Source organism: Sinocyclocheilus anshuiensis, unplaced genomic scaffold (genome assembly GCF_001515605.1).
Source record: "Sinocyclocheilus anshuiensis isolate Anshui unplaced genomic scaffold, SAMN03320099.WGS_v1.1 scaffold180, whole genome shotgun sequence".
Taxonomy (NCBI): domain Eukaryota; kingdom Metazoa; phylum Chordata; class Actinopteri; order Cypriniformes; family Cyprinidae; genus Sinocyclocheilus; species Sinocyclocheilus anshuiensis.
The window spans coordinates 601,831-626,545 of NW_015554093.1; the positions used below are offsets into that span (position 1 = coordinate 601,831).

Genomic DNA, 24,715 nt, shown 5'->3' on the forward strand with positions numbered 1-24,715 from the left:
AAAAATAGCCATCATTACATAGCACCACATAACTGCAAGTCCCTCGATGAGATTAATGTTAATACTGCTGCAACATAAAATAGCATTTCTGTTGTAGTATTTCCAATCTGAGGTCAGCATCAAGCAATTCAAGTGAATTCCTGCTTGTTCAGTGTGCAATCAATCTATATTTGCCAGGTTTTAGGTTTAAAAGTATTTAATTATTTTTTTTATTTTTTTTGAGAACAGTTGTGGGCTAATTTTATGACTTAAAGATTTGATGATGTTCTTTTTTAATTAAATATTACTTGTGCAAGATGCAAATAGATGGCCATGATGTTTCTATATTAATGGCCATTGGATATTCTCAAAGGTGTGCAAAAAACTTTCATGCTGCAAGTTAAAACTTGTGTTAAAACACTGAACTTTGCATTATAATTATGAAATCTGTAAGATTGTGGAATTAACTTTAAAAATTGCTAAAAAAAAAAAATGCTAAAAGTGTTTTTTTCCTGCATTCCAAAAATCTAACCCTTTTTTTTTATTATTTCCGTTTGTCTTATTATACACTACCTTTTAAAGTTTGGGGTCAGTACAAATTTTCAAGTTATTGAAAGAATTATCTTATGCTCACCAAGGTTGCATTTATTTTATCTTGTTCTTCAATCTTGTGAGCAGCCACTACTCCAGTCTTCAGTGTCACATGATCTTTCAGAAATCATTCTAATATGCTGATTTGGTGCTCAAGAAACATTTCTTATTAATATCAATGTTAGTAACAGTTGTAATGCTTAATATTTTTGTCGAAACCTTAATAATCCTTATTGACCCCAAACTTCTGAACAGTAGTGAATGTTGTGCAAAATAAAAGCATATGCTTAAAATGACCATGAGGCACAGTTTGATTATGAAACTGTTTTTCATAACAGCTCAAGGCTCCTCTTCTGGACCAGTACGTAAAGAAAAAAAAAACAATAGAAATCTATAAAATGAAGAGTCCAGCAGATTCAGCTTGTATGAAGCATTTCATTAAAACTCAGTATGTAATACACGGCTGAAATCGCTGGATCCAGTCTCACTGGGTTTCATGAAGACGCCCTCCATTGTTTTCCAGTAGCTGTGTGAGCTGCTGACCATCATGCCATGCACTTCTCTCTGGCCGTGGATGGGTCTGCCGTACTGTTCCCCCGTCACAGACAGCAGAGCCTCAGTGGCCGTGTGGCGGAACCGAACGGACTCATCCCGCTGCCACACAGAGCCTGCACACAGAACGGTCCACTCGTCCAGATGGTCACCCTCGCCGTTCTCACCAAAGGCACTGACCTCCTAAATGGGAAAAGTTTTTGAGTAAAATTCATACAGTGTGTGTTTAAAAAGATGAAATATTAAAACCTGATTTGAAGAAAGAGGAGAGGTAAAGTAGTGGCTGTGTAGATTGCGGCCTGTGTTCACATGGGTTAATCGGATGTTCTGTCCACACTGTACCAGAGTCCCTCAATGACATGCAGCATCACTGGTGCCTCGCACACTCCAGTAACTGTTACTGTCCTCCGCTGCGGTCACACCGGTCACTGACTGCTGACCACTACCTGGAATTAACATTAATAGATCATAGAGAGATGCTGCTGCTGCTTCTCCTCCTTTTTTTAGAAAAAAAAATCAATACTTTTATTCAACAAGCATGCATTAATTTGATCAAAAGTACAAAATAAAGACATTAATCATGTTACAAAAGATTTCTATTTCAAATAAATGCTGTTATTTCAAACTTTCTATTCATCAAAGAATCCTGAAAAAAAAAATGGTTTACACAAAATATTAAGCAGCACAACTGTTTTTTTAACTTTGATAAGAAATGTTTCTTAAGCAGCAAATCAGCATATTAGAATGATTTCTGAAGGATCATGTGACACTGAAGACTGGAGTAATGATGCTGAAAATACAGCTTTGCCATCAAAGCAATACATCACAATTTAAAATATATCAAATTAGAAAACTGATTTTAAATTGTAAAAATATTTCACAACACTGTTTATACTGTATTTTTGAACGAAGAACTGCTGCCTTTAAAAAAACAAATCTTACCGACCCCAAACAGTGTATGCTTTTAACCCTATAGAACATTTACTAACTAATAATATCATGTTTATTTAATGGATTTTTAAATTAAATTGTTGTTAATTATATTTTATAACACCTCGAATGTTTATATTACTGCCAGCCTTTATGAATGAGAGTCACTCACCAGATCCATAGCGCACATCGTGAGAGTGTAATCTGACGTTATGTTTCACATTGACCAGCTTCACCACCGACCCGCACGTTACTAAATTAATTTCACTGCCGGAGGACAATGTAAACATACATGACAATAATACTGTTATAGGGAACTGGACCCGCAAAAATCCCAAACTGTCCATGTCTTGCTAAACCCAATGGAAAAACTAAACATTAAAAACCCTACATGACGTCACATTGAACGCATGAAGCAATAACATATAGAGCGCCGTCTTCAGGCTCGGAGATACAACATTGTCGGGTATGGAGAACGAAACCTGCAAAAACAATAAATAAATAAATACACAAATAAATTAATTAATATGCAAATAAATAAATAAATGGTGTATAAATACACAAATTCTTGTTTAAATACATATAGAAATAATTCAACATGTGATTAAAGTAGGCAAATAAATAAAATAAATTGGTGGGCAAATGGAAAATGTTTAAGGAAATGCTATAGACTGTATGGTAAAAACGATATTTAGGTTGTTTATATTTCTTGTAAAATCTTATTTTAAAATGGTTGAAGTGCTAGTTTAACTTAGTTAGTTTACTTATTTTGCACCAGGAAAGTTTACTATAATTTGCCCCCTGAAAGATATGTAACATTTTACAATAAGGTTCAAATGAACATTAGTTAACTACATTAGCTAACCTGAACTAACAATGACAAATAATTATACCCTATTTCTTAATCTTAGTTCATGTTAATTTTAACATTTACGAATGCATTATTTATTAAATATCAGCAAATGGATTCATCCTGACCGGAAGTTAACTATGTGTATACCGGAACCAGAATCCCGACAGTAACTCTCAGCCATTTTTTGTTGTCATTATCAAGCTTCTTCAAAAGTGACGCTTCGTTCTTCATCTCAGTGCATATTTTCAAGTCTTTAGTCGAGCCTCCTCGCTAGGAAAAGTAAGTGCGCGTTCGTGTTCGATGTTTAATTTCAGTCAAGTATTTTTAAAAGAGTCAGAAACCCCTTGGGTTGTTTTTCTTAGCGCACAGGCTAGCTTTTAGCATGAGGGCCTTGAGTTCTCACAGTGCCACGGACAGAGTCGTTACGTAATTATTTAGCAAACAAAACAGTTTTGTTACTGTTTACGTTTATTCATCGCTAGCATTCTGGGTATTGCTTAGTAGTTATAATCTTCGTATTTACGCGTCCTAAATGCCTTGGCAAAGCTGAAATCTATCTAAGCGCATGGATCTCAAGTTCATCTTGATGTGTGTTTTGGTATCTAAAAAGACCTGGACTTACACAATTAGTATTCTGATGTTATATCTTAACATGTAAACATCTAACATGTAAACATATAAATCAAATTAGACAGACAAAGTGCTGTTTTCAATATCTAGTTCAATAACAATCAAGTTAAGCCACCAGTGAAGCTGATCTTTGTCAGTCTTTTGTTTACTGCAAGACATGTGTCAGATGCATGACCTGTTTTTGTTTTGATTACTGAACTGAATTTTACTGATTATGACAAGGAAATTGTAATATTGCCAATGTCAATGCAACATTTCACTCTTTAATTACTATGCATACTGCAAACCCTTTGAATGTCATACTATAGTCACAGCCATACTGTTAAAAAGAAATGCTGTTTGAATTTTCACACAGGCCTTGCAAACATGTCTGACTTCATCGAGAGCGAGGCTGAGGAGTCAGAGGAGGAGTTCGAGGAGAAAGACCTGAAGCCCAAGAAGACACAGAAATTTATGCAAGATGATGGTGAGATGTTACCTACTTGAAGCCACATCCAGTGGAAGGCGTGAATATGATCAGAAATCATGTTTTAGAGTGCTACTGTTTAACTTTAATAATTCTTTTAACAGTTTTATCAGTTCTGTTGTTATTGGCACATTGTATCATTCCTTGTGTGCTGTGTTGTTTATATCTCCAGAAGAAGAGGAAGAAGAGAATACTGAAGATCAGGATGAGCATGGAAACCTGAGAGGACTCATTGATGATGGCGATGTGGAAGAGGAAGAAGCACAAAGTGGGGGAGAGGATAGTGACTCTGGTGAAGAGGTCCGTCATCGCCGCAGGAAACGAAGTAGGTTACTCTGAATTTAAAGCCATATTAGTAAATCTTTCTGTGTTCTGGTGTTTTGACAGTTCTCTAGTGCATAATGTAGTTCTCGATAGGAATAGGGGAAATCAAATATTTACAATATTGTTATTTTGCTGGAGATAACAAAATAAAGGAATAGTTCACCTAAAAATGAAAATTTGTTGAAAACTCTCAGACCATCCAAGATATAGATAGAGAGTTTTTCTTCATTGGAGCAGGTTTGGAGAAATTTAGCATTACATCACTTGCTCACCAATAAATGCTGTCAAAATTTGAGTTCAAACAGCTGATAAATCATGACAATAATCCACATGACTCAAGTCCATCAATTAACGTCTTATGAAGTGAAAATCTGTGTTTATAAGATGAAAAATCCACAATTTTAACTTTAAACCGTTACTTCTGGCCAAAATCTGACTCCATAAAAAAGTGAAAAAGTCCATTTCCTGTTGTCCTCTTAAATGAAAATCCACCAATATATGTGTTTGGAACCGTTTTGGACTGTTTTTGCTTGTAAACAGTGCTTAAAGGTGACATATCATGAAAATCGGACTTTTCCAGGTTTTAAGTGCTATAATCAGGTCCCTGGTGCATCTACCAACCAAGGAAACGTGAAAAAGTTTAACCCAGTAACTTTGTTTTGGTAAGCCTTTTTCTGTAAGCGTCTGAAAAAACGAGCGCGAAGGGATCTCATTATAATATTACCGCCCCTTAATCTGTAAGTTTCCACCCACGGCGCCGTCATTGTGATTTCGCAAGCGACAGCGGTGTACCAGTTCTAATGCCATGGCGAAGGTTTGAGCAAAACATGCTAACTGTTCTGTCTTTGGCTGCACAGACGAGCACAGAACACTATTTAGTGTATTTATAGATTTATTTACTGTATATTGCTGCTGTCACACAGATCTAAAATAAACATGCGATTTATTTCCCAGCTGTTTACCTTCACAAACATAACTGACTGTTTTTGTAACTCATGTGTGTTTTTAACGTAAACTTGTGTGTGAATGAGAACTTAGTTTAGTACTCACATGCTGTGACAGCCGCTTTCTGTACATGTGCACTCAGAAAACCGTATATCAGAAGTTTAAACTAATATGGTTTAAAATGCATGATTTCAGCGTGATAAACATGATAATCATAACCAAAACAGATGTTTTTTAGCAGGTACGAGCTGTAATGGCGCGGCTCTATTCTGGAAAAGGGGGCGTGGAGCAGCAGCTCATTTGCATTTAAAAAGACAGGCACGAAAACAGCGTGTTTCAGCTTCCACTCAAAATAGGCATTTTTAAAATGATATAATAAATGATCTGTGGAGTATTTTGAGCTGAAACTTCACAGACACATTCTGGGGACACCAGAGACTTATATTACATATTGTAAAAATAACACATTGCATAATATGTCTCCTTTAATTTGTGCATATTTCTCTCCTGATTCCTTTTTTCCAGATGCTTTTTTTTTTTCACTGGAGAAAGTAATATGAATAGAGAATTCATATTTTAGCCAAAAGAAATTGTTTGAAGTTAAAAACGCCTTTTTTACTACTAACATGCAGCTTTTCGCTTCACAAGATATTAACTGATGGACTGGAGTCATTTGGATTGTTACCTTTTTTTTTTTTTTTAACTGTTTGAACTCTCATTCTGACGGCACCCATTCACTGCATAGGATTGATTGGTGTGTAAGTTTTGTAATGCTAAGTTTCTTCAGATCCGTTCCAATGAAGAAACAAATGCATATACATCTTGGATGGTCTGAGGGGTGAGTAAATTTTCAGCGAGTTTTCTTTTTTGGCTGAACTATTCCCTTAAACAACATTGTGAATATTCCTGTGCTTCTAAGTGTACATTAAGTTTTCTAAGAGCATGTCATTATTAGAGCCCGACCGATATATCGTTTTGCCGATATTATCGGCTGATATGAGCCTGTCGCCGATATATCGGTATCGGTGAATATGCCGCCGATATGAACATTTTTTTTACAGAACATATAACGCAGATAAAATGCTTGAAAGGGTGTAATTATTTAGTTTGTCCAGCAGAGCGCGCTCCATTGTTTGCTACTGGCGACTGGGATGAAACGATTTAAAGCTTAGTCTATGGAAAACCATTGAAACTTTGAATGGTCATATCTCCGTAACGGCTCGGGGGATCCCTTCAGCTCGAGGAACCCTCTCGAACGCGAATCGAGTGTACGTCTAGAGGCCCGCTTTCGAATGAGACCACCCCCGCGTCGATAGCCCCCGGGGTTCGGGAGTTACGGGTGGTTAAATTCGCGGTCCGGCGCCAACCGATCAAGCGATCCTGGGGGGCTACCGACGCACGGAGGGTGGCGTTCGAGAGGGCTCCTCGAGCTGAAGGGATCCCCCGAATTTGGTACCAAACTTTTGACTGGTACTGTACTATAATATACACACAGAATATCGGCCGATATATCGATATCTGCCTTTTTTTACTCCCTAATATCGGTATCGGTATTGGCCCCAAAAACCCATATCGGTCGGGCTCTAGTCATTATACTACCATTGTGATAATTCCTTGTTTTGTGACCGAGTATGAAAGCACTAACACATTACAGCGTATAATAACATATATAATTTATACTTAAGTAGCAAAAACAGGTTTGAGTTGGTAAGTGTAGTTCAAACTTGACTGATTCACAACTGATTCAGTGGTCTGATTTAAAGCGCATTAAAAGTTAAATAGAAACATATTGGTAAATGTTGTTAGTAATGTATGTATTATGAGTAAAGTATTGTTAGTTGGTATAAATATGAATAATATAATAGTGTGTAATATTTTTGGTGCTCATTTCATGAAAAATTGTGTGAGAAACATGTAATTACTAGGTGAACTAAATTTGAACCTTTTGCATCAATTATTTTGAATCACTTTTGCCAAAATTATAGCTCCTCTGATTGGAAAAAAACATAACTGTTGACAATAGGCAAAATAAAATACTGTTTTCTGTATTGCTCAACCTTTGCTCTCATTAAACAATGTGTGTTTGTATCTGTCAGGCTATGATGACTATCTGGATGATGATGATCTGGACCTCATCGAGGAGAATTTAGGAGTGAAAGTGAAGAGAAGGGTGAGTCACCGAACTTCTTGCCTGTGCTAAATTGCAGAATTTTAATTAATTTAACTGATACCAGTTAAATACTTAAGTTCAGTTTTGAACTAATGAAAAAAAATTGTTCAGAAAAAGAAGTACTCGCGTGTGAAAACCATGGATGATGAGGGGGAAGATGATGAGAAAGACCTGATCGCTGATGAGATCTTCACTGGGGATGGTGATGGAGATGGAGAGGTGGAGGATGGAGAGACTGTAGACACACTTCACCCTAGAGATGACGAAGAGGAGGAAGATGATGAGGAATCTGGTAGGAAAGACGTTTACCCTATTCATCGTGGATTTGAATTTGGATACTAGAATTCTGTAGAATTTTGTTGATTTTTTTTTTTTCTTGAATCTTTGCAGATATTGATGATTTCATTGTGGATGATGATGGACAGCCCATCACGAAAAAGAAAGGAAAGAAATTCTCTGGCTACACTGATGCGTAAGTGGTGTAAACTGTAAACAGAGGTTTGCTTATATAAATATGCACTTCTCTCTGTAGTATAATGGACTAAATCCCTGATTGAAATGGCCTTCGACCCTATGACTTTGTCTCTAATGTTGCTCCTTTTTTGGCATTCTAGTGCTTTGCAAGAAGCTCAAGAGATATTCGGCGGTGATTTTGACTTTGCCGAGTTTGACACTGAGGCGTATGATCATGCAGAAGAGGAAGAGGAGGATCAGGATGATGAGTCATGGGATCGGCCAAAGAAGCAGACCAAGAGAAGAGTTGGCCGTCGTAGCATATTTGAGATCTATGAGCCCAGTGAGCTGGAGAGCAGCCACATGACCGATCAAGACAATGAGATCCGCTCCACAGACATGCCAGAAAGATTCCAGGTATAAATCAGTGTTAGCCTGCCTATATACCTTTCATTTGCAGTATGCCGTCCCATGTGAAGGATATCAGAAACTTCTGCATGCCCTGTACCAGTGTGTTTCCTTTCATGGGTGGAAATGAGGATATTTCATAACCTCTTGTCATTTGCAGTTGAGGGCCATCCCTGTAAAGCCTGCAATATTTGTATAACATGACTTTTGTTAGCATGTTGTCATGGCACTAAGCTAACTTTGATTCTTATTTTGTTTGATTTGCATTGCAGGAGAGCACAGACTACCTGGATCGTGGGACAACCACTAATTTCAGCAGAAAGGGCCCCAGTACTATTGCTAAAATCAAAGAAGCTCTGAACTTCATGAGGAACCAACACTTTGAGGTATAGTCATGGGGGGAAAAAAACAGGGTGTAATAAACCTGATTGACAGATCATCTGGTTTTATCTCTTCTCTCTTCCATCTTACAGGTTCCCTTCATTGCATTCTACAGGAAGGAGTATGTGGAACCAGAGCTGAACATTAATGATCTGTGGAAGGTGTGGCAGTGGGATGAGAAGGTAAGGGCTAGTCAAAATGTTCTCGTTCCTGTATCCTCAGATGGCCAAGGAACTGAAAAACAAGCTTGTCGCTGAAGCCAAGGACAATATTATTAAGGTGACACATTGATTGCATGCATTACATTACCTTCGAAAGCTAACAAAGCAATTTCTGTACCAAACTGTGGTCTATAACAAATTGATTTGTGTTTGTTGTGTCTGTGGTAGTCTTGCTGCAAGAAGCTGTATAACTGTTTGAAGGTGGCTTCTTATCGGCCTGATCAGCAGGTAGAGGAGGACGATGACCTTATGGATGAGTCGCAAGGAAAGGGTATCCGTGTACTCGGGGTGGCATTTGCTTCCGGCAGGTACATATGTGTTCAGAGTGAGAGAATATTTCACATTATTTTAGAAAGAGATGCACTATTTCAAGGGTGTCAAACTCGGTTCCTGTATGGCCACAACCCTTCAGAGTTCACGTTTAACCCTAAATAAACACACCTGATCTAGCTAATCAAGTCCTTCAAGTTTATTTGAAAACTACATGGTATGTGTGTTGGAGCAGGGTTGGAACTAAACTCTGCAGGGTTGCGGCTCTCCAGGAATTGAGTTTGACACCCCTGCACTATACAAACTAACATTATTGGATATTTAATTTATATTTAGGTAATTTAATGCTCACTTTAAGTGAATCTCAATTTTATTATGAAATATGTAACATTATATATTATTGGCCATAACATCACTATAATTATCAGCTTATCAGTGTCAACAAGGATATATATTTTTTTATCAGAACTTTCATACTTTTGAATGGTATCTGATGTGTTTTTTTTATAGAGATACACCAGTGTTCTGCTCCCTCATTAATGGTGAAGGAGAGGTTGTGGACTTCCTCAGGCTTCCTTACTTCCTGAAGAGGAGAAATGCATGGAGAGAGGATGAAAGAGAGAAAAAGGTGAAGAAACAGAAGCCCTGCAAATCATTTAATGTTCAGCTATTTAATTCCAATTGACGTCAATATTGTGTTTTTTTTTTTTTAAATGTTTGTTGCGTTTCCATAGCTTCAAGATATTGAAAACCTCAAGAAATTCCTCCTTAGTAAGAAGCCACATGTTGTTGCTGTTGCTGGGGAGAATCGGTGTGTTCATTATTGCGCTTTTTGATTTAAAAACTGCTGTTTGCAAGTTTTAAACTTTCATTGGACCCCAGCATGCTGATGCTTTATTTGGATGTGTGTAGTGATGCTCATATGGTGATGGAGGACATCAAGCGCACCATCAGTGAGCTGGAGCAGGACTCCTCTCTGCCTGCGGTGGGGGTGGAGCTGGTGGACAACGAGCTGGCTGTGCTTTATATGAATGGCAAGAAGTCTGAGGTTCGTGCAATGAGATAAAAACATAAAATTTACCCATAAACCCTTGTTGAAGGCTCTGTACTTTTAATACCTTTTCTAATGTTTCTTTAATATACTGCTCCTCTCATAGGCGGACTTCAGAGACTATCCACCTCTGCTTCGGCAGGCTGTGTCTGTGGCTCGCAAGATTCAGGACCCCCTAGTGGAGTTTGCCCAAGTCTGTAGCAGCGATGAGGACATCCTGTGTTTGAAACTGCATCCCCTGCAGGTACAAGCACATTCCTGCATCTCATGACCTTCTTTTTGCTATTTTCGTTTTAATACCTTTTGATTTGCTCCATGTATTTGTGAAAATCTGCCTTGCAATGTCTGTCAGTGTTATTTTAGTATAATTTTTTATTGCCATTATAGTATCTATTCATATTTTTAAAAAAATGTTGTTTAACTTTTGACTTTTTTTCATTTGTTTTAAATTGACTTATTTTAGTACTTCAGTAACTTATTTCAGTTAGTTGTCTTATTTCATTTACGGAACCCAATTTTTAATTGTAGTTAACCGTAACAATACTGACTTCTGTCCACTTTGGTATGTTTTTTCGAACAGGCTTGACATTAAGGTCAACTTGTGAATCACTTCTCCTGTATAATCTTTTTAAATGTTCCTCAGGAGCATGTAGTGAAAGAGGAGCTGCTGGGCGCTCTTTACTGTGAGTTCATAAACCGGGTGAATGAGGTTGGTGTGGATGTGAACCGGGCCATAGCTCACCCTTACACCCAGAGCCTGGTCCAGTACGTCTGTGGCCTTGGACCTAGAAAAGGCTCACAACTGCTCAAGGTGAGACCTTTTTCTCCAAAAATCTATTATCATATTTGATGTTCATGCTGTTTTTCCACCTAAACAATTTACGATGTTAGTCTAGCTAAGTGTTGAGAAGTTTCAATGATGTTGATCTAAAACGATATCATGAAATATTGAAATCATCTTCTGCATCTTTTCGATGTTCTTCAGATTCTTAAACAGAACAACACTAGGTTGGAGAACCGGACCCAGTTGGTCACCATGTGCCATATGGGACCCAAAGTCTTCATTAACTGTGCTGGCTTCATCAAGATTGACACTGCCTCTCTTGGAGACAGGTAAGATGCTACACGTAATGTTTGTGAATGACCGGTAGTGCACTCTGAATTATGCTGCATACAGCCAGAAGATGTGATGAAATAATGTCTTCTTTCATTCTGCAGCACTGACTCCTATATCGAGGTCCTGGACGGTTCTCGAGTGCACCCTGAAACGTACGAGTGGGCACGTAAAATGGCAGTGGATGCTCTAGAGTACGACGAGTCGGCAGAAGATGCCAACCCAGCCGGAGCACTAGAGGAGATTCTTGAGAACCCAGAGAGGCTGAAGGACCTGGATCTGGATGCCTTCGCTGAGGAGCTGGAGAGACAGGTGAGCTTTGTTATAATGTTGTATAGTTCACTTGTGTATATTTTGTTAGCAGAGGCATTTATCCCAAGCGGCATATGAGGTCGTAAGCGGTACTTGACTTAACTAAACAGTTATTTATTGTTATTTATTGTTTCTTTCTTTCAGGGTTATGGTAATAAGGGAATTACGCTGTATGACATTCGAGCGGAGCTTAGCTGTAGATATAAAGATTTGAGAGCTCCGTACAGGCCTTCCAACACGGAGGAGGTCTTTAACATGCTCACCAAGGAGACACCTGAGACCTTCTATATAGGTAAATACTACCTGAGCATGTTTAGATATTTTAAAAACATCACAGAGTAATCTACAGGTACATCTAAAAAAATTTGAATATCATGAAAAAGGTCAATATTTTTTGTCACTCATTTCAGAAAGTGAAACCCATATATTATATAGATTCATTACACAGAGTGAAATATTTCAAGCCTTTATTTCTTATTTTTTTAGATGTACCTGTATAGTTATAAACCTACAGAATTACATACTTTAAAGTATTCTGTGATATTTGTGCTGCTCCTTCATATGTTTCAGTCTTGACACTGTTGGTAATATTTTCCTAAATCTCTGTGCACATATAGGTAAACTGATCACTTGTGTGGTGACTGGCATTGCTCACAGAAGGCCACAAGGTGAGAGTTACGACCAGGCCATCCGTAATGATGAGACCGGACTCTGGCAGTGTCCATTTTGCCAGCAGGACAACTTCCCTGAGCTCAGTGAGGTGGGAATTGGTTCTGTTACCTTTCCAAGGAATTAAATTTTAGCTTAGGCACATAAGCAAAGTTGCTCATATCATTGTGTTTTTCTTAGGTGTGGAATCACTTTGACAGCGGCTCCTGCCCTGGTCAAGCCATCGGAGTGAGAACTAGGTTAGATAACGCTGTCACAGGCTTCATCCCGACAAAGTTTCTTAGTGACAAGGTGGTGAAGCACCCCGAGGAGAGAGTCAAGGTGAGCAAATCTCATATTTCCTTTTTATAATCTATCTGGTGTATGTTTATAAACAATACACACCATAAATATGTAGCCTTAAAATAGATATGGAAGTCTGAGAATCTCTTGTGGACACACTGACTTTTGTCTGGTTCTCTGCTGTTAGGTTGGCATGACTGTGCACTGCCGCATCATGAAGGTTGACATTGAGAAGTTCAACGTGGATCTCACTTGTAGAACATCTGACCTGAGTGACAAGAACAACGAATGGAAGCTTCCCAAAGATACCTACTATGATTTTGATGCTGAGGCAGATGATGTGAAACAGGAAGAGGAGCAAAAGAAGAAACAGCAGAGAACCAGTCAGTATTGACCAAATGTCTTTGAGAGACATTTATTTTCAAGTGATGACTTTTTCACTGAAGTATTATGGTTTTTGTTTTCTGTCTTTAGCTTACATTAAGCGCGTGATCGCTCACCCGTCCTTCCACAACATCAACTTCAAACAAGCGGAGAAGATGATGGAATCCATGGACCAGGGTGATGTGGTGATTCGACCCAGCAGTAAAGGGGAGAACCACCTGACGGTCACATGGAAGGTGGCTGATGGGATATATCAGCATGTGGATGTGCGTGAGGAGGGTAAAGAGAATGCGTTCAGCCTTGGACATACTCTTTGGATCAACACTGAGGTGAGCTGTTGCTGTATGTCGCACATAAACTATTGCTTAAAAGTTTGAGGTCTGAGATATATTATTTTTTAATGTTTTTGAAAGAAGCCTCTTATGCTCACCAAGGCTGCAATTATTTAAAATGTTAATATAGAGAAATATTGTTACAGTTATTTAAATAACTTTTTGTTATTATTTTTAAAAATACAATTTATTCCTGTGATGGAAAGCTGAATTTTCAGCAGCCATTACTCTGGTCTTCAATGCCGCATGACTATTTAGAAATAATTAGAATGTGCTAGTTTGGTGCTTAAGGAATGGAGCATTTCTTATTGTTGAAAAAATTTGTGCTGCATAATATTTTTTTGGACCATGATGTTGTTTTTGCATGATTCTTTGATGAATAGAAAGTTAAAAACACAGGATTTTTTAAAATAGAAATCTAACGGTAGTCGTGGTTGCCTGCAGGAGTTTGAGGATCTGGATGAAATCACAGCCAGGTATGTCCAGCCTATGGCTGCATTTGCACGAGATCTGCTCGGCCACAAGTACTTCCAGGAGTGCAATGGAGGTGATAGGAAGGTGTGTTATCATTCTGAGAACCCACACTTTTCCTTTGACTATTTAGAAATAATTAGAATGTGCTAATTTGGTGCTTAAGGAATGGAGCATTTCTTATTGTTGAAAAAATTTGTGCTGCATAATATTTTTTTGGACCATGATGTTGTTTTTTCATGATTCTTTGATGAATAGAAAGTTAAAAACACAGGATTTTTTAAAATAGAAATCTAACGGTAGTCGTGGTTGCCTGCAGGAGTTTGAGGATCTGGATGAAATCACAGCCAGGTATGTCCAGCCTATGGCTGCATTTGCACGAGATCTGCTCGGCCACAAGTACTTCCAGGAGTGCAATGGAGGTGATAGGAAGGTGTGTTATCATTCTGAGAACCCACACTTTTCCTTTTCTCTTTATCTTGATTTCAATTTTTTATATATATAGATAATATATATAGATATATAGATAAAATGTCCCCTACAATTTGTACAGTTGTGCATTCATCCTTTCTTGCCTTTGTACAGAAAATGGAGGAGATTCTCATAAGGTCCAAAAAAGAGAAGCCGACATTCATCCCCTACTTCATTTCAGCTTGTAGAGACCTGCCAGGCAAATTTATTCTGGGTTACCAGCCTAGAGGGAAGCCAAGGTAACACTCATTACCCTAACAAAGCAGGGCACAACTTGCATATATCATGCATCCGTAAATGTTTGCCTTTGTTTTTTTTTTTGTTTTTTTTGTAGGATAGAGTATGTAACCATCACTCCAGATGGCTTTAGGTATCGCTCTCAGATATTCCCTACAGTCAATGGTCTCTTCCGCTGGTTCAAGGACCACTACCAGGATCCTGTGCCAGGTTAGTAGTCTCCATCTGCACTCCAGCTCTGGCCTAGCATTGTTATTTTTCCTTGTAATGTAATGTTTCTGTTGTCTCTCTAAAGGCGTCACACCAACCAGCAGCAGAACGAGAACACCAGCATCAGTGAACGCCACACCTGCCAACATCAACATTGCCGGTATGTCTTCCCTGAAAACAACAGGAATTTTCTCAAGTAATTCTTCTCAGAAATGTTTTGTAAAATCTGTCCCCTCGCTCTCAGACTTGACTCGAGCCGTCAACGCTCTCCCACGAAACATGACATCCCAGATGTTCAACGCCATAGCGGCGGTTACAGGCCAGGGCCAGAATCCCAACACAACGCCGGCCCAGTGGGCCTCCAGTCAGTATGGTTACAGTGGCGGCAGCAGTGCAGGAGGCGGCGGCAGCAGCAGCGCTTATCACGTAAGAAACCTGCACCTATGCACTCAGTAACCTATTCAACTAATTGAATCAAAACCAGGCCTGCTAATATTTCATATTCCTTCCTTTCTTGTTTTTTTTTCAAGGTGTTTGCAACACCCCAGCAGCCAATGGCCACTCCCATGATGACGCCCAGCTACTCTTACACCACACCTGGCCAGCAGCAGGCCATGACCACGCCCCAGTATCCCAGCAGCACCCCGCAGTCCTCACACGGACACCATCAGCATTCGTCCTCCACGCCATCATCCTCATCATCAAGAGTGCGGACGCCACAGCCCAAGTGAGTGCTACTACTGCTTTCTTGAAAATGCAAAACCATGTTTACCGTGTCACACCAAAAATTCAGTGCGATAAGCATTTTAATTTGAATGAATGGTTGTTGATGCATCTGTTCAGACCTGCACGATTGTTCACGTTAGTGCAAAATGACTTTTTACCAAACACTCTTTTCCATCACACTGCAAAAAAAGGTGGCTGCTGTTACATAAAACTATGAATTTGTGGCACTCACGAACAGACTGTTTTGCTAAATGACAGTGAATAGCCTGTTCAAGTTGAAATTGGTCACACAAATTCACTGTGCTGACCAACCTGTTTTCTGTGAGAGCTGTGGTTATATCGCTACACAATGGATGGTGAACCTTTTTTGCCCACAGTAATATAGCTAATGCGACTGCATCTTTAGTCGTGTTTTTTTTTTTGTGTGTGGCATCTATTATTATGACTTCTATATTGGCTTCTGTGCTTGGTACATTATCCATCACAGAATAAAGTACTAAAACTCTTGTCTGTGTTCCCTGCAGGACAAGTTCCCACACTGCTGTGGATTGGGGTAAAATGGCTGAACAGTGGCTGCAGGAGAAAGAAGCTGAACGGCGGAAGCAAAAGACGCCCCGCGTGACGCCCCGACCTTCCCCCAGCCCCATGATCGAGAGCACACCCATGTCCATCGCCGGAGACGCCACTCCCCTCTTGGACGAGATGGACCGATAGGAGTAGGGAAGGGGGGTGTTCAGACATCTCATAAAACCCAATCCATCCACATCCCATCTGTCACCCTCCGTCTTTTGCTCTTTCGCTGCTAGAAGTATTCCTTTGAGTCATTCAGAGCTCATGATACAAAGACAAACACTTGAAATGTGTTGATGACAAACAAATTTAGGAAATGGACCTACAATAAACGTTTGTCACTAGGGTTTTCCTTTTTTTTTTTTTTTTTTTTTTTTTTTTTTTTTTTTTTTTATTTTTTATGGCCCCGCGTGACGCCCCGACCTTCCCCCAGCCCCATGATCGAGAGCACACCCATGTCCATCGCCGGAGACGCCACTCCCCTCTTGGACGAGATGGACCGATAGGAGTAGGGAAGGGGGGTGTTCAGACATCTCATAAAACCCAATCCATCCACATCCCATCTGTCACCCTCCGTCTTTTGCTCTTTCGCTGCTAGAAGTATTCCTTTGAGTCATTCAGAGCTCATGATACAAAGACAAACACTTGAAATGTGTTGATGACAAACAAATTTAGGAAATGGACCTACAATAAACGTTTGTCACGAGGGTTTTCGTTTTCTTTTTCTTTTTTTTTAGTATGTGCATAATGCACCCCCTTTTTCATTTCAGTTTTTTAACTAAATTTAAAAGGAAAGGCTTAAAGCATGAGACGTTGCATGATTTGTGCCCATGGGAGCTGGTATTCAATCACCGTAAGATCATTAGTTCAGACCCACTCAGAGAGCTTTTCTTTCTTGTATCTGGCTTAAACATTTAAATAAAACCCTGTTTCAGTATGAACCAGAGCACTGTAATGATTCATAATCTGTGTTCTGTTGAGCTGTTACGCAAAGAGTTAAGCACTGTGGAGATGTGTAAAGCTATTTTGCAATTCTTTTAGCAGCTAAAAAATTAAGTATGTGACTTTGAAAGAGATCCTGTAAATGTCATGTTTTTGGGGCCATTACAGTGATCAGAACATATGCATTTTAAATTCAGAACTGATGAAAAATTATGTTTTTAAGGTCATCTTTGAGTTTTCCAAGTTCAGAATCAGATATCACTTCTCATAATGTGCTTATACAAGTAAACTGAACTATTGTGCTAGAAGATAGAGTCCTCTGATCAGTTTTTTGCTTTTTTAGTTTGGGGGCTGTTTGTGTTTGTGAATGTGTCTTTGCTGGGCCAGACTTCCTCAAGGCGTTGCCACACATGCTGTTTTTTAACAGTGTCTTTCCTTCATGTACAATCCCATGTATCACTATAGACAGAAATTGTGACATTTAAGCAAAATGAACTTTATGAACAAGCTCCTTATACTGTGACAATATTTTCACACACCAAACATGGTTATGATTCCCCCACACCGCCCACCCAGTATAGTGAATCTTCCAAGTTCTGGGAAGTGTTTCTGACCTGATCATGTGTTCTTTTAGTACTGAGGCTAAACTATGCCTTTAGGTCAGGAAGTGAGCTCCGTGTCTAAATCTTTCTGTTCAGTGTATTTCACTGCTGGCATCCATTTCATTTCTTTCCTTTGATAAAGTTGTCAAAATTAAACACTTCTGATTCAAGTGTTTTTATTTGCTTTAAACATCTGTTCCTTAACAGTCTATACTGATTTCAGTTAGTAAAGAGTGTTTGTCTTCAAGCTTCAGATAATTAATTTCAGACAGCTGTGATTTTAAAATGCAACTAAAGAGACTATGAAGTTTTCCATGTGACTTTCGTTTGGCGTCGACAAATAGCTTCCACGAACTGTCAAATGTAAGGCACAGCTACAAGTGGACAAAAATACCAACAATTGACATTTTTGGGGATTTTATCCTTTATTCTCTCATGAAGACTTGAGGGGACATTTCAGTACAGAATATAATGGTTTTTCAAGTGGGCTGTTTGTTGAGCTGCTAATTTTTGCTTCACAATTTTCGTTTGAGTGATACTTCTCTATTTCCGTCTTAACAATCCTTCCATTTAGCTCAGAGTGTCGGCGCAGTCGGCAGCAGAGCCTGTGGTCACGAGTGCTGGCATATGTATCATATTAGCCAGAGAATCTCATGATGCAACTAAAAACAAGGGCTGCATTTACAAAATATCCACTCAGAACCGCCAGGAGGGCATTTAATGTGACCTCTTAAGTATTCTGCACATAAGCACTGCTGTTTGCTAGGAAAAAGCAAATGTAAAGGCAGAAGTCATTACCACCAAATGACAGGGATTTGCATCGCTTTATGTAATAGACCTGAGATGCCAGTAAATGACACCAAGTATTTATAGATAGATTTACAGATTTAAATCTTCATAAGACACTGCTTGGAACAAAAATTAACACGTTTTTGGACAAAACCACTCACTTGTTCCTGGTTATTTGATAGTCTATGACAAACTCAATTACTGTGTATCCACATAATAATCATGTAATACAATCATGATACAGAAAAATGCTTTCAAATTCATAACTAAAAAACACATGAAATATATAATGGATTCATTGGTACACTTCTGATTACAATCCAAACTTCACTTTCAGATGAATTCTTGTTGAGATTCCCTCATCTCACTGGCCAAGTCCTCTGTGTGTATTATTTTTTTCTTCAACTCAAAGATGTGCATCAGAGCATTATGGGACATCATCCCAAAGTCTGTGTTCAAGGATCACTTCTATTGCCATTTGAACGTTACATACTTTTAGTCAACGACAGCAGCTGGATTGCCTCTTCTTAAAAATGTCATCACAATTGTTAGAGATATCTGTGAAGAAAAGATGCATATATTTTTTTCTGTATGGCCATGGTGAAATATTTTCAGGGTAAAACATGGAAATAAAATGTTTATAATTAGCTATATTTTGATGTAATGAAAGAGAACTTACTGACAATATCACTAGCTTGTCTAGAATTGTTCCTCTCCAGCTCAGATAACACAGTCGCCTCAAATGTAAGTGATGCAACCCGTAGGAAAAAATCTCTCACACTTTCCCCTGTAAAGGACACCAGAAATAATACATAATATTTCATGTCATATGTTACTTACACAACCAGTAAAAAGTTCAGAATCATTCAGATTTTTTAATGTGTCTGAAAGAAGTATCTTGTGCTTTACCAAGGCTTATTTATTTGATCAAATATACAATAAAAACATTAATAATGTAAAATGCTATTAAAATTTAAAATAACTTTTCTATTAGAATATATTATAAATTGTAATTTATTCCTGGGAATTGTCAGCAGCCTTTACTCCAGTCTTCAGTGTCACATGATCCTTCGGAAATCATTCTGAATTGGTGGTCAATTATTAATAATGGTTCTTAATATTATCAATGTTCAAAACAGTTTTTGCTTAAAGTTCAAAAGAACATATATTTGAAATTGAAATATTTTGTATCATTGTAAATGTCTTTACTGATACTTTTGATCAATTTAATGCATCCTTGCTGAATAAAAGTTAATTTCTTTTTTAAAATCTTTCTTACCCCAAACTTTTGAATAGTTATTTCAATATTTCACAATAATGCAGTTTTTACTGTATTTTTATTAGCCTTTCTAAGCCTTGTAAGAATTTATGTATTTTATGCATACATTTTATGTATGAAACTACATCTAGATATTATTTTGAACTGCTTTTGACCTCACGTATTTCTGACATCAGCTAAGACAAACAAACTAGTTTAATTGCAAACAAAACACCTGTGGTTAAAGTCTTTAAAACAGACATGTTCCTCTACCTGACAGAGCAGACACGGCCCAATACTCTGCTCTGATCTCCTCTGAGATTTGAACGGCTTCTTGCTCCATTTGAGCCAACTGATCTGGGTGCTATGGGAGAGAAAGATTCATCTAGTTACCTCAAGGAAACTCCATCTTGGGATTGTCAATGTAATTTCATGCATCCGTATCCTTTTTTCTTTATGAAAAAGTTAATGCGACCCTTCTGTGCCAACATCATGTGAAAGTCACAGTGTGGCGATGGATTTTTAAAGGCTTTGAAGAGATACACTGACAATAACTCACACTAAGATCCTTTTTGGTTCCCACGAGGAAGAGGAGAACACTAGATGGGTCATTGTCTCTCATGGCATCTTCAAGCCACTCTCTGAATAAACAGAGACAAGTGGGAGAAAACAGACAGGATTCATGGCTATTCAGACAGTGTTTCAAACCAAGTAAGTGATCATACTGTACCTTGCATGATCCAAAGAGTTATAATTGCTCAGGTCAAAGACAACAATGATGGCTGGAAACAAAAGATAGATTGTTTTTACACAATTTTACAAATTAAAAGTAAGAATATGCTTAGTATAGTCTGTTTTATTACCTTGAGCTCCTCTGTAGTATGTGGATGCAATGCATCGGAATCTTTCCTGACCTGCTGTGTCCCACCTGCAGAGAGAGAGAGAGAGATTCGTGATCGAAGGATGCAACCATATGGATGACTGTTAAAGCAATAAAATACACAAAACTCACAACTGCAAACTGAAGGGCACTCCGAGGACCTCAAATCTCTCCATCTCAAAATCCACTCCAATAGTTGCTTTGTATGTCTTGTCAAATGTGTCTTTGCAGAATCTTGACGACAGAAATAATAACAAATGCAGTCACTCACGCATTTATACATTTATATGTTAATTGTTTTTTATTTTTCAGTAAAAGCACAATGAGATCTGAACTGAGAAAAGGTAAATTAACATGAGAGACTTTTACCTGTTTATTAAACAGGTCTTTCCAACTCCTACATCACCGACAACAATGACCTTGGCTACATTCAATCTGGAAATGAACATTTACAATAAAATAATGTTCATTCATAGTGCATTACACATCTGTATTATATCCAGTCAAAACCACTCTGGGTTTGTTTATGAAGTTTTGTCTGCATTTTGGGGACCAGCAACCCCCCACTACAACAGCAAAACAAATGTTTGTATGTGAAAGAGAGAAAAAGAGTAACTTACCCTGTTTTCTGTCCTTGACATGCATCTTTAACGGTAATGTTGAAGCCATCTTTGGTGTGCACTGCAGCGTCCCTTGTAAAGTACTGAATAATAGACCAATAGAAATTTGTTAGGTTAGACTTTAAAAAATGACAACAAGACAAAACAAAGAAAAAACACCAAAACACCCTTTACATAATAATCTTGTCCAGCTGAGTCCGGTTTATAACACTCACTGGGTGATTGAAAACAATAATCCTCTAAAATTAATGTGTTTTGAGCAACTAAACAGCTAGGGAGTAGACAAAATTAATATCTAACTAAAAATACAAAAGTGTTACCAAAGGGAGTTCACAGATGATCCTGTTTCCTTTCACAGGGGGTAGAGAGTTCATCATGTGAGAGCTTTAACAAGACCACACCAAAACAACTGCAAACACTCAACCATTCTGTCCGGTGACTAGTGGGTTTAATAAACATTATAATAACAACAACAACGATAATATATTAAAATAAAAAACAGTAAATAACATTAATGACCAAATAACATGCTGCTGTATAATATAAAATAAAATTTGATGTCAAAACGCCAATATTAAAAAAGCTATACAAATGTATATTTAAGGAATAAATAAATACAACTTACCTTAAAAGTCAGAAGGCTTTTTTTTACATTCTACAAGTAGCCTATTTTAGACTTGACAGTAACTTTATTTAGTCGACACATTTTTGTTGTTGAGGCAAATATTATAGTAGGCTCTTAGGTTCTTTTGTGACAAATGCATGAAATAATACAAAGTAATCGTTTAAAAGTAACTTTTTGCTTTCACTGCGTGACTGTGCTCAACATAAGCCCCGGTCTCCTGTGGCTGCGCTCGATATTTACAGTACGCGAGTGAACTACAAAACCCATAATGCCTAGTGATGTTCTCGCGATGACTGCGTGTTTTTATACAGTCAATGGCGTTAACGTGAACCCCTGAGCATCGAATAATTATTTAAGTAGGAATATTTGTGTATATACGTGTGTAAGAACAGGAAAAGCAAAAACAAGGAAGAAATTTATAATAAATAAACCATGACTGCATTACAGCAAAAGTAGGTGGCGATATGCACACAGGATGTAACACGCCAAAAAATGGAAGAAGAAGAACGTGAACCCCTGCGATATACTGAAGGAAACCCGTCTCGTTCTTCCTTTCCCAACATGGCCCCGAAGGCGAAGGAAGGTGCGCTAGGTTTATAGATTTTATTGTATATAAATTAAGTTTATTGTGATTTTATACAGTTGCGTTTTCCCTTAAATGTAGCTGATATAGGTATGTTTGTCTCTAGCTGTTTAATTAGGCGTCTGGAGTGAAATAACATCGTTTTGATGCAAGAAGTGCCGGAGTGAGACGTCCTTGGTCACAACCGCGGCTAGCAAGCTAACATAATTGAGCAGCATGCTCTCGCAGCCTCATTATATCAGACTGTCCGAGTGTTAAACCCTTTAGCCAGTTGTCATAAACTGGTTGTTTACGTTCTACTTGGATTGTACAGAGTACAATATAAGTAAATGACAGCTTGTCATCGTTAGATAGTCACACACGTGGCTACCCATATCTATCTCTCATTAATTACCAGTCAGTTTAGTTAATAGGAGTCTTTAAATCAGCCCCGAGAACAATATTGTTTTGAAATGTTAACACATTTTTGTGCATTTTATAGCTGCTGCCTGAATGTAAACACGGTAATACCCATTTACAAATGATGTGCCTTTGAAAGTCTCGCAAGTTTTATTGTAACGCAATTAAATGCTTATAAGGGACGTAAAAACGCAGGTTGGACAACTTTGTACTCGTTCATTGTATGCCATATAGACTGGTTTGTTAATATTGCATTATCATAATTGTTTAAATGTTTCTACAGCTGTCCCGGCTAAGACTGAGGCCAAGTCGAAGGCCCTTAAAGCCAAGAAGGCTGTGCTGAAGGGTGTCCACAGCCAGAGGAAGAAGAAGATCAGGACTACCCCAACCTTCCACCGGCCCAAGACCCTGCGTCTGAGGAGGCAGCCTAAGTACCCTAGGAAGAGCGCTCCACGCAGAAACAAGTGAGTCTTACTCTTTTGTACTCTCTCTAAAATAAAGAGTGCATTTGTTTCTATTATGGTTTACACATTTCAGGTAGTCTTGAAATTGGGCATTTTCATTTTAGGATGCAAATGATGGGAATTGCGATCAAAGTATGAAATGATCTGATTACAATTTTTTTAAACACTGATGCATCCTCATTTCAGCATTGAGATGTAGTTGAAACTAAAGCATAAATAAAATGCTTCGAACTTGCATGAGTTTAAAATGGACATGTTCTCGCAGGCTGGACCATTATGCCATCATCAAGTTCCCCCTGACCACTGAGTCAGCCATGAAGAAGATTGAGGACAACAACACTCTGGTGTTCATTGTTGATGTCAAGGCTAACAAGCATCAGATTAAACACGCTGTCAAGAAACTGTACGACATCGATGTGGCTAAAGTCAACACACTGATCAGGTAGAACTTTGTTTATTCAAGTCTTTTAAAGCAGTGGTTCTCTAAAAAAAAAAAAATTATTATATTATTAATATATTAAAAACAAAATCGAATGCTAAAATGCGATCAAGATGTAAACAAGTGTATCTCTTATATAGTATTATAAACAAATAATTGTAAAATAAAAATTCTCTCTAAATCATTTTTTTATTTAAGTTTAACACAATTTCTCCATGTTTGTGTTAATAAAGTTTGAAAAGTAGCTTTATTGATTTCAACAGAAAGCTCTGGGGAGCTTTCAGATATTGTTGAATAACGGGGGTAATGATGTAAAAATAATAATTATTCTAAAATGTAATGTTCTCAGAGGAACCACTGATTCAGAGGAAAGGCATTGTCAGATTTGTGATGCATTTTGAATGCTTTATTTATTGCTCTCTGCAGGCCAGATGGTGAAAAGAAGGCATACGTTCGTCTTGCACCAGATTACGATGCCTTGGATGTTGCAAACAAGGTAAATTAGTGAATGTAAATGTTCGTACATGTATCAAACAATAGGTGTTGTCGATTTCATGTAGCTAGATTAAAAGCTGAGGGAATGGTCAACCTCTGCAAATGTAAACTTAAGTTACTTCCTGAATGTTACTGTGATGCATTCAGAAGAACCACTGATGCTTTGTATTGTCTTTCTTTCTTCAAAACATTTGTGCTTTGACCTGTTCTGATTGTCATCTTTTTTCTTGCAGATTGGCATCATCTAAAGTGCTTTTGGTCAGATGTACAGAAGAATAAATGTTTGTAAAAACTATTTTTGTTTTTGTGGCTTTATTTGTTTACATTTCTGGAATTTCAAGGTTTGAGAATAGGTTTGGTTAAAGGGGTCATATGACGTTGCTAAAAAGAACATTATGTTGTGTATTTGGTGTAATGCAATGTGTTTATGCGGTTTAAGGTAAAAAAAAACACATTATTTTCCACAATGTACATTATTGTTGATCCTCTATGCCCCGCCTTTCTGAGACGCGTCGATTTTTACAAAGCTCATCGGTCTGAAAAAGCAATGTGTGCTCTGATTGGCCAGCTATCCAGTGCGTTGTGATTGGCCGAATTCCTCAAGCGTGTGACGGAAA

The 24,715-nt window shown here is 38.1% G+C and overlaps 3 protein-coding genes and 1 pseudogene across 4 annotated transcripts; 2 read left to right on the forward strand and 2 right to left on the reverse strand.

The window, feature by feature from the left end:
* Positions 1–879: 879 nt before the first annotated feature.
* On the reverse strand, positions 880–2,442 carry LOC107669362 (stromal cell-derived factor 2-like; annotated as a pseudogene).
* Positions 2,443–3,054: 612 nt separating this feature from the next.
* Positions 3,055–16,404, forward strand: LOC107669304 (transcription elongation factor SPT6-like). The gene is given in 31 exon segments (XM_016461471.1): positions 3,055–3,184; positions 3,891–4,001; positions 4,174–4,326; positions 7,367–7,440; positions 7,552–7,732; positions 7,831–7,912; positions 8,055–8,310; positions 8,462–8,488; positions 8,490–8,687; positions 8,775–8,864; positions 8,896–8,961; positions 9,072–9,211; positions 9,684–9,801; positions 9,908–9,984; positions 10,086–10,221; positions 10,331–10,468; positions 10,868–11,035; positions 11,210–11,337; positions 11,443–11,650; positions 11,795–11,942; positions 12,268–12,410; positions 12,500–12,640; positions 12,789–12,984; positions 13,076–13,314; positions 13,762–13,875; positions 14,374–14,498; positions 14,594–14,706; positions 14,792–14,866; positions 14,951–15,132; positions 15,237–15,433; positions 15,957–16,404. Coding segments are annotated over 30 exon segments (4,203 nt in total). The 5' UTR covers positions 3,055–3,184; positions 3,891–3,901; the 3' UTR covers positions 16,147–16,404.
* A 1,504-nt stretch (positions 16,405–17,908) lies between these two features.
* On the reverse strand, positions 17,909–21,934 carry LOC107669320 (ras-related protein Rab-34-like). 2 transcript variants are annotated; one of them, XM_016461490.1, is made up of 11 exons: positions 21,719–21,934; positions 21,414–21,532; positions 21,094–21,176; positions 20,843–20,908; positions 20,606–20,707; positions 20,457–20,521; positions 20,324–20,375; positions 20,153–20,234; positions 19,867–19,957; positions 19,019–19,122; positions 17,909–18,893 (listed from the first exon to the last, which is right to left on the reverse strand). In XM_016461490.1, exons 2-11 carry the CDS (start codon positions 21,468–21,470, stop codon positions 18,831–18,833), a joined length of 765 nt encoding a protein of 254 aa, XP_016316976.1. In that variant the 5' UTR covers positions 21,471–21,532; positions 21,719–21,934; the 3' UTR covers positions 17,909–18,830. The 2 variants fall into 2 exon arrangements, with proteins under 2 accessions (XP_016316976.1, XP_016316975.1); XM_016461489.1 differs by having other exon boundaries at positions 19,015–19,122.
* Positions 21,935–22,195: 261 nt separating this feature from the next.
* LOC107669375 (60S ribosomal protein L23a-like) lies at positions 22,196–24,393 on the forward strand. The gene is made up of 5 exons (XM_016461571.1): positions 22,196–22,301; positions 22,984–23,164; positions 23,430–23,606; positions 24,030–24,099; positions 24,332–24,393. Exons 1-5 carry the CDS (start codon positions 22,211–22,213, stop codon positions 24,344–24,346), a joined length of 534 nt encoding a protein of 177 aa, XP_016317057.1. The 5' UTR covers positions 22,196–22,210; the 3' UTR covers positions 24,347–24,393.
* The last annotated feature ends 322 nt before the right edge of the window (positions 24,394–24,715 follow it).

Coding starts and splice junctions, on each gene's coding strand:
- LOC107669375 (XM_016461571.1), top strand. CDS start 22,211: ATGGAAGAAGAAGAACGTGAACCCCTGCGATATACTGAAGGAAACCCG. Junction 22,302..22,983: donor GGCCCCGAAGGCGAAGGAAG/GTGCGCTAGGTT, acceptor ATGTTTCTACAG/CTGTCCCGGCTAAGACTGAG. Junction 23,607..24,029: donor AAAGTCAACACACTGATCAG/GTAGAACTTTGT, acceptor TGCTCTCTGCAG/GCCAGATGGTGAAAAGAAGG.
- LOC107669320 (XM_016461490.1), bottom strand. CDS start 21,470: ATGATGAACTCTCTACCCCCTGTGAAAGGAAACAGGATCATCTGTGAA. Junction 20,909..21,093: donor TGTCAAGGACAGAAAACAGG/GTAAGTTACTCT, acceptor GTTCATTTCCAG/ATTGAATGTAGCCAAGGTCA. Junction 19,123..19,866: donor GGCCGTGTCTGCTCTGTCAG/GTAGAGGAACAT, acceptor TGTCCTTTACAG/GGGAAAGTGTGAGAGATTTT.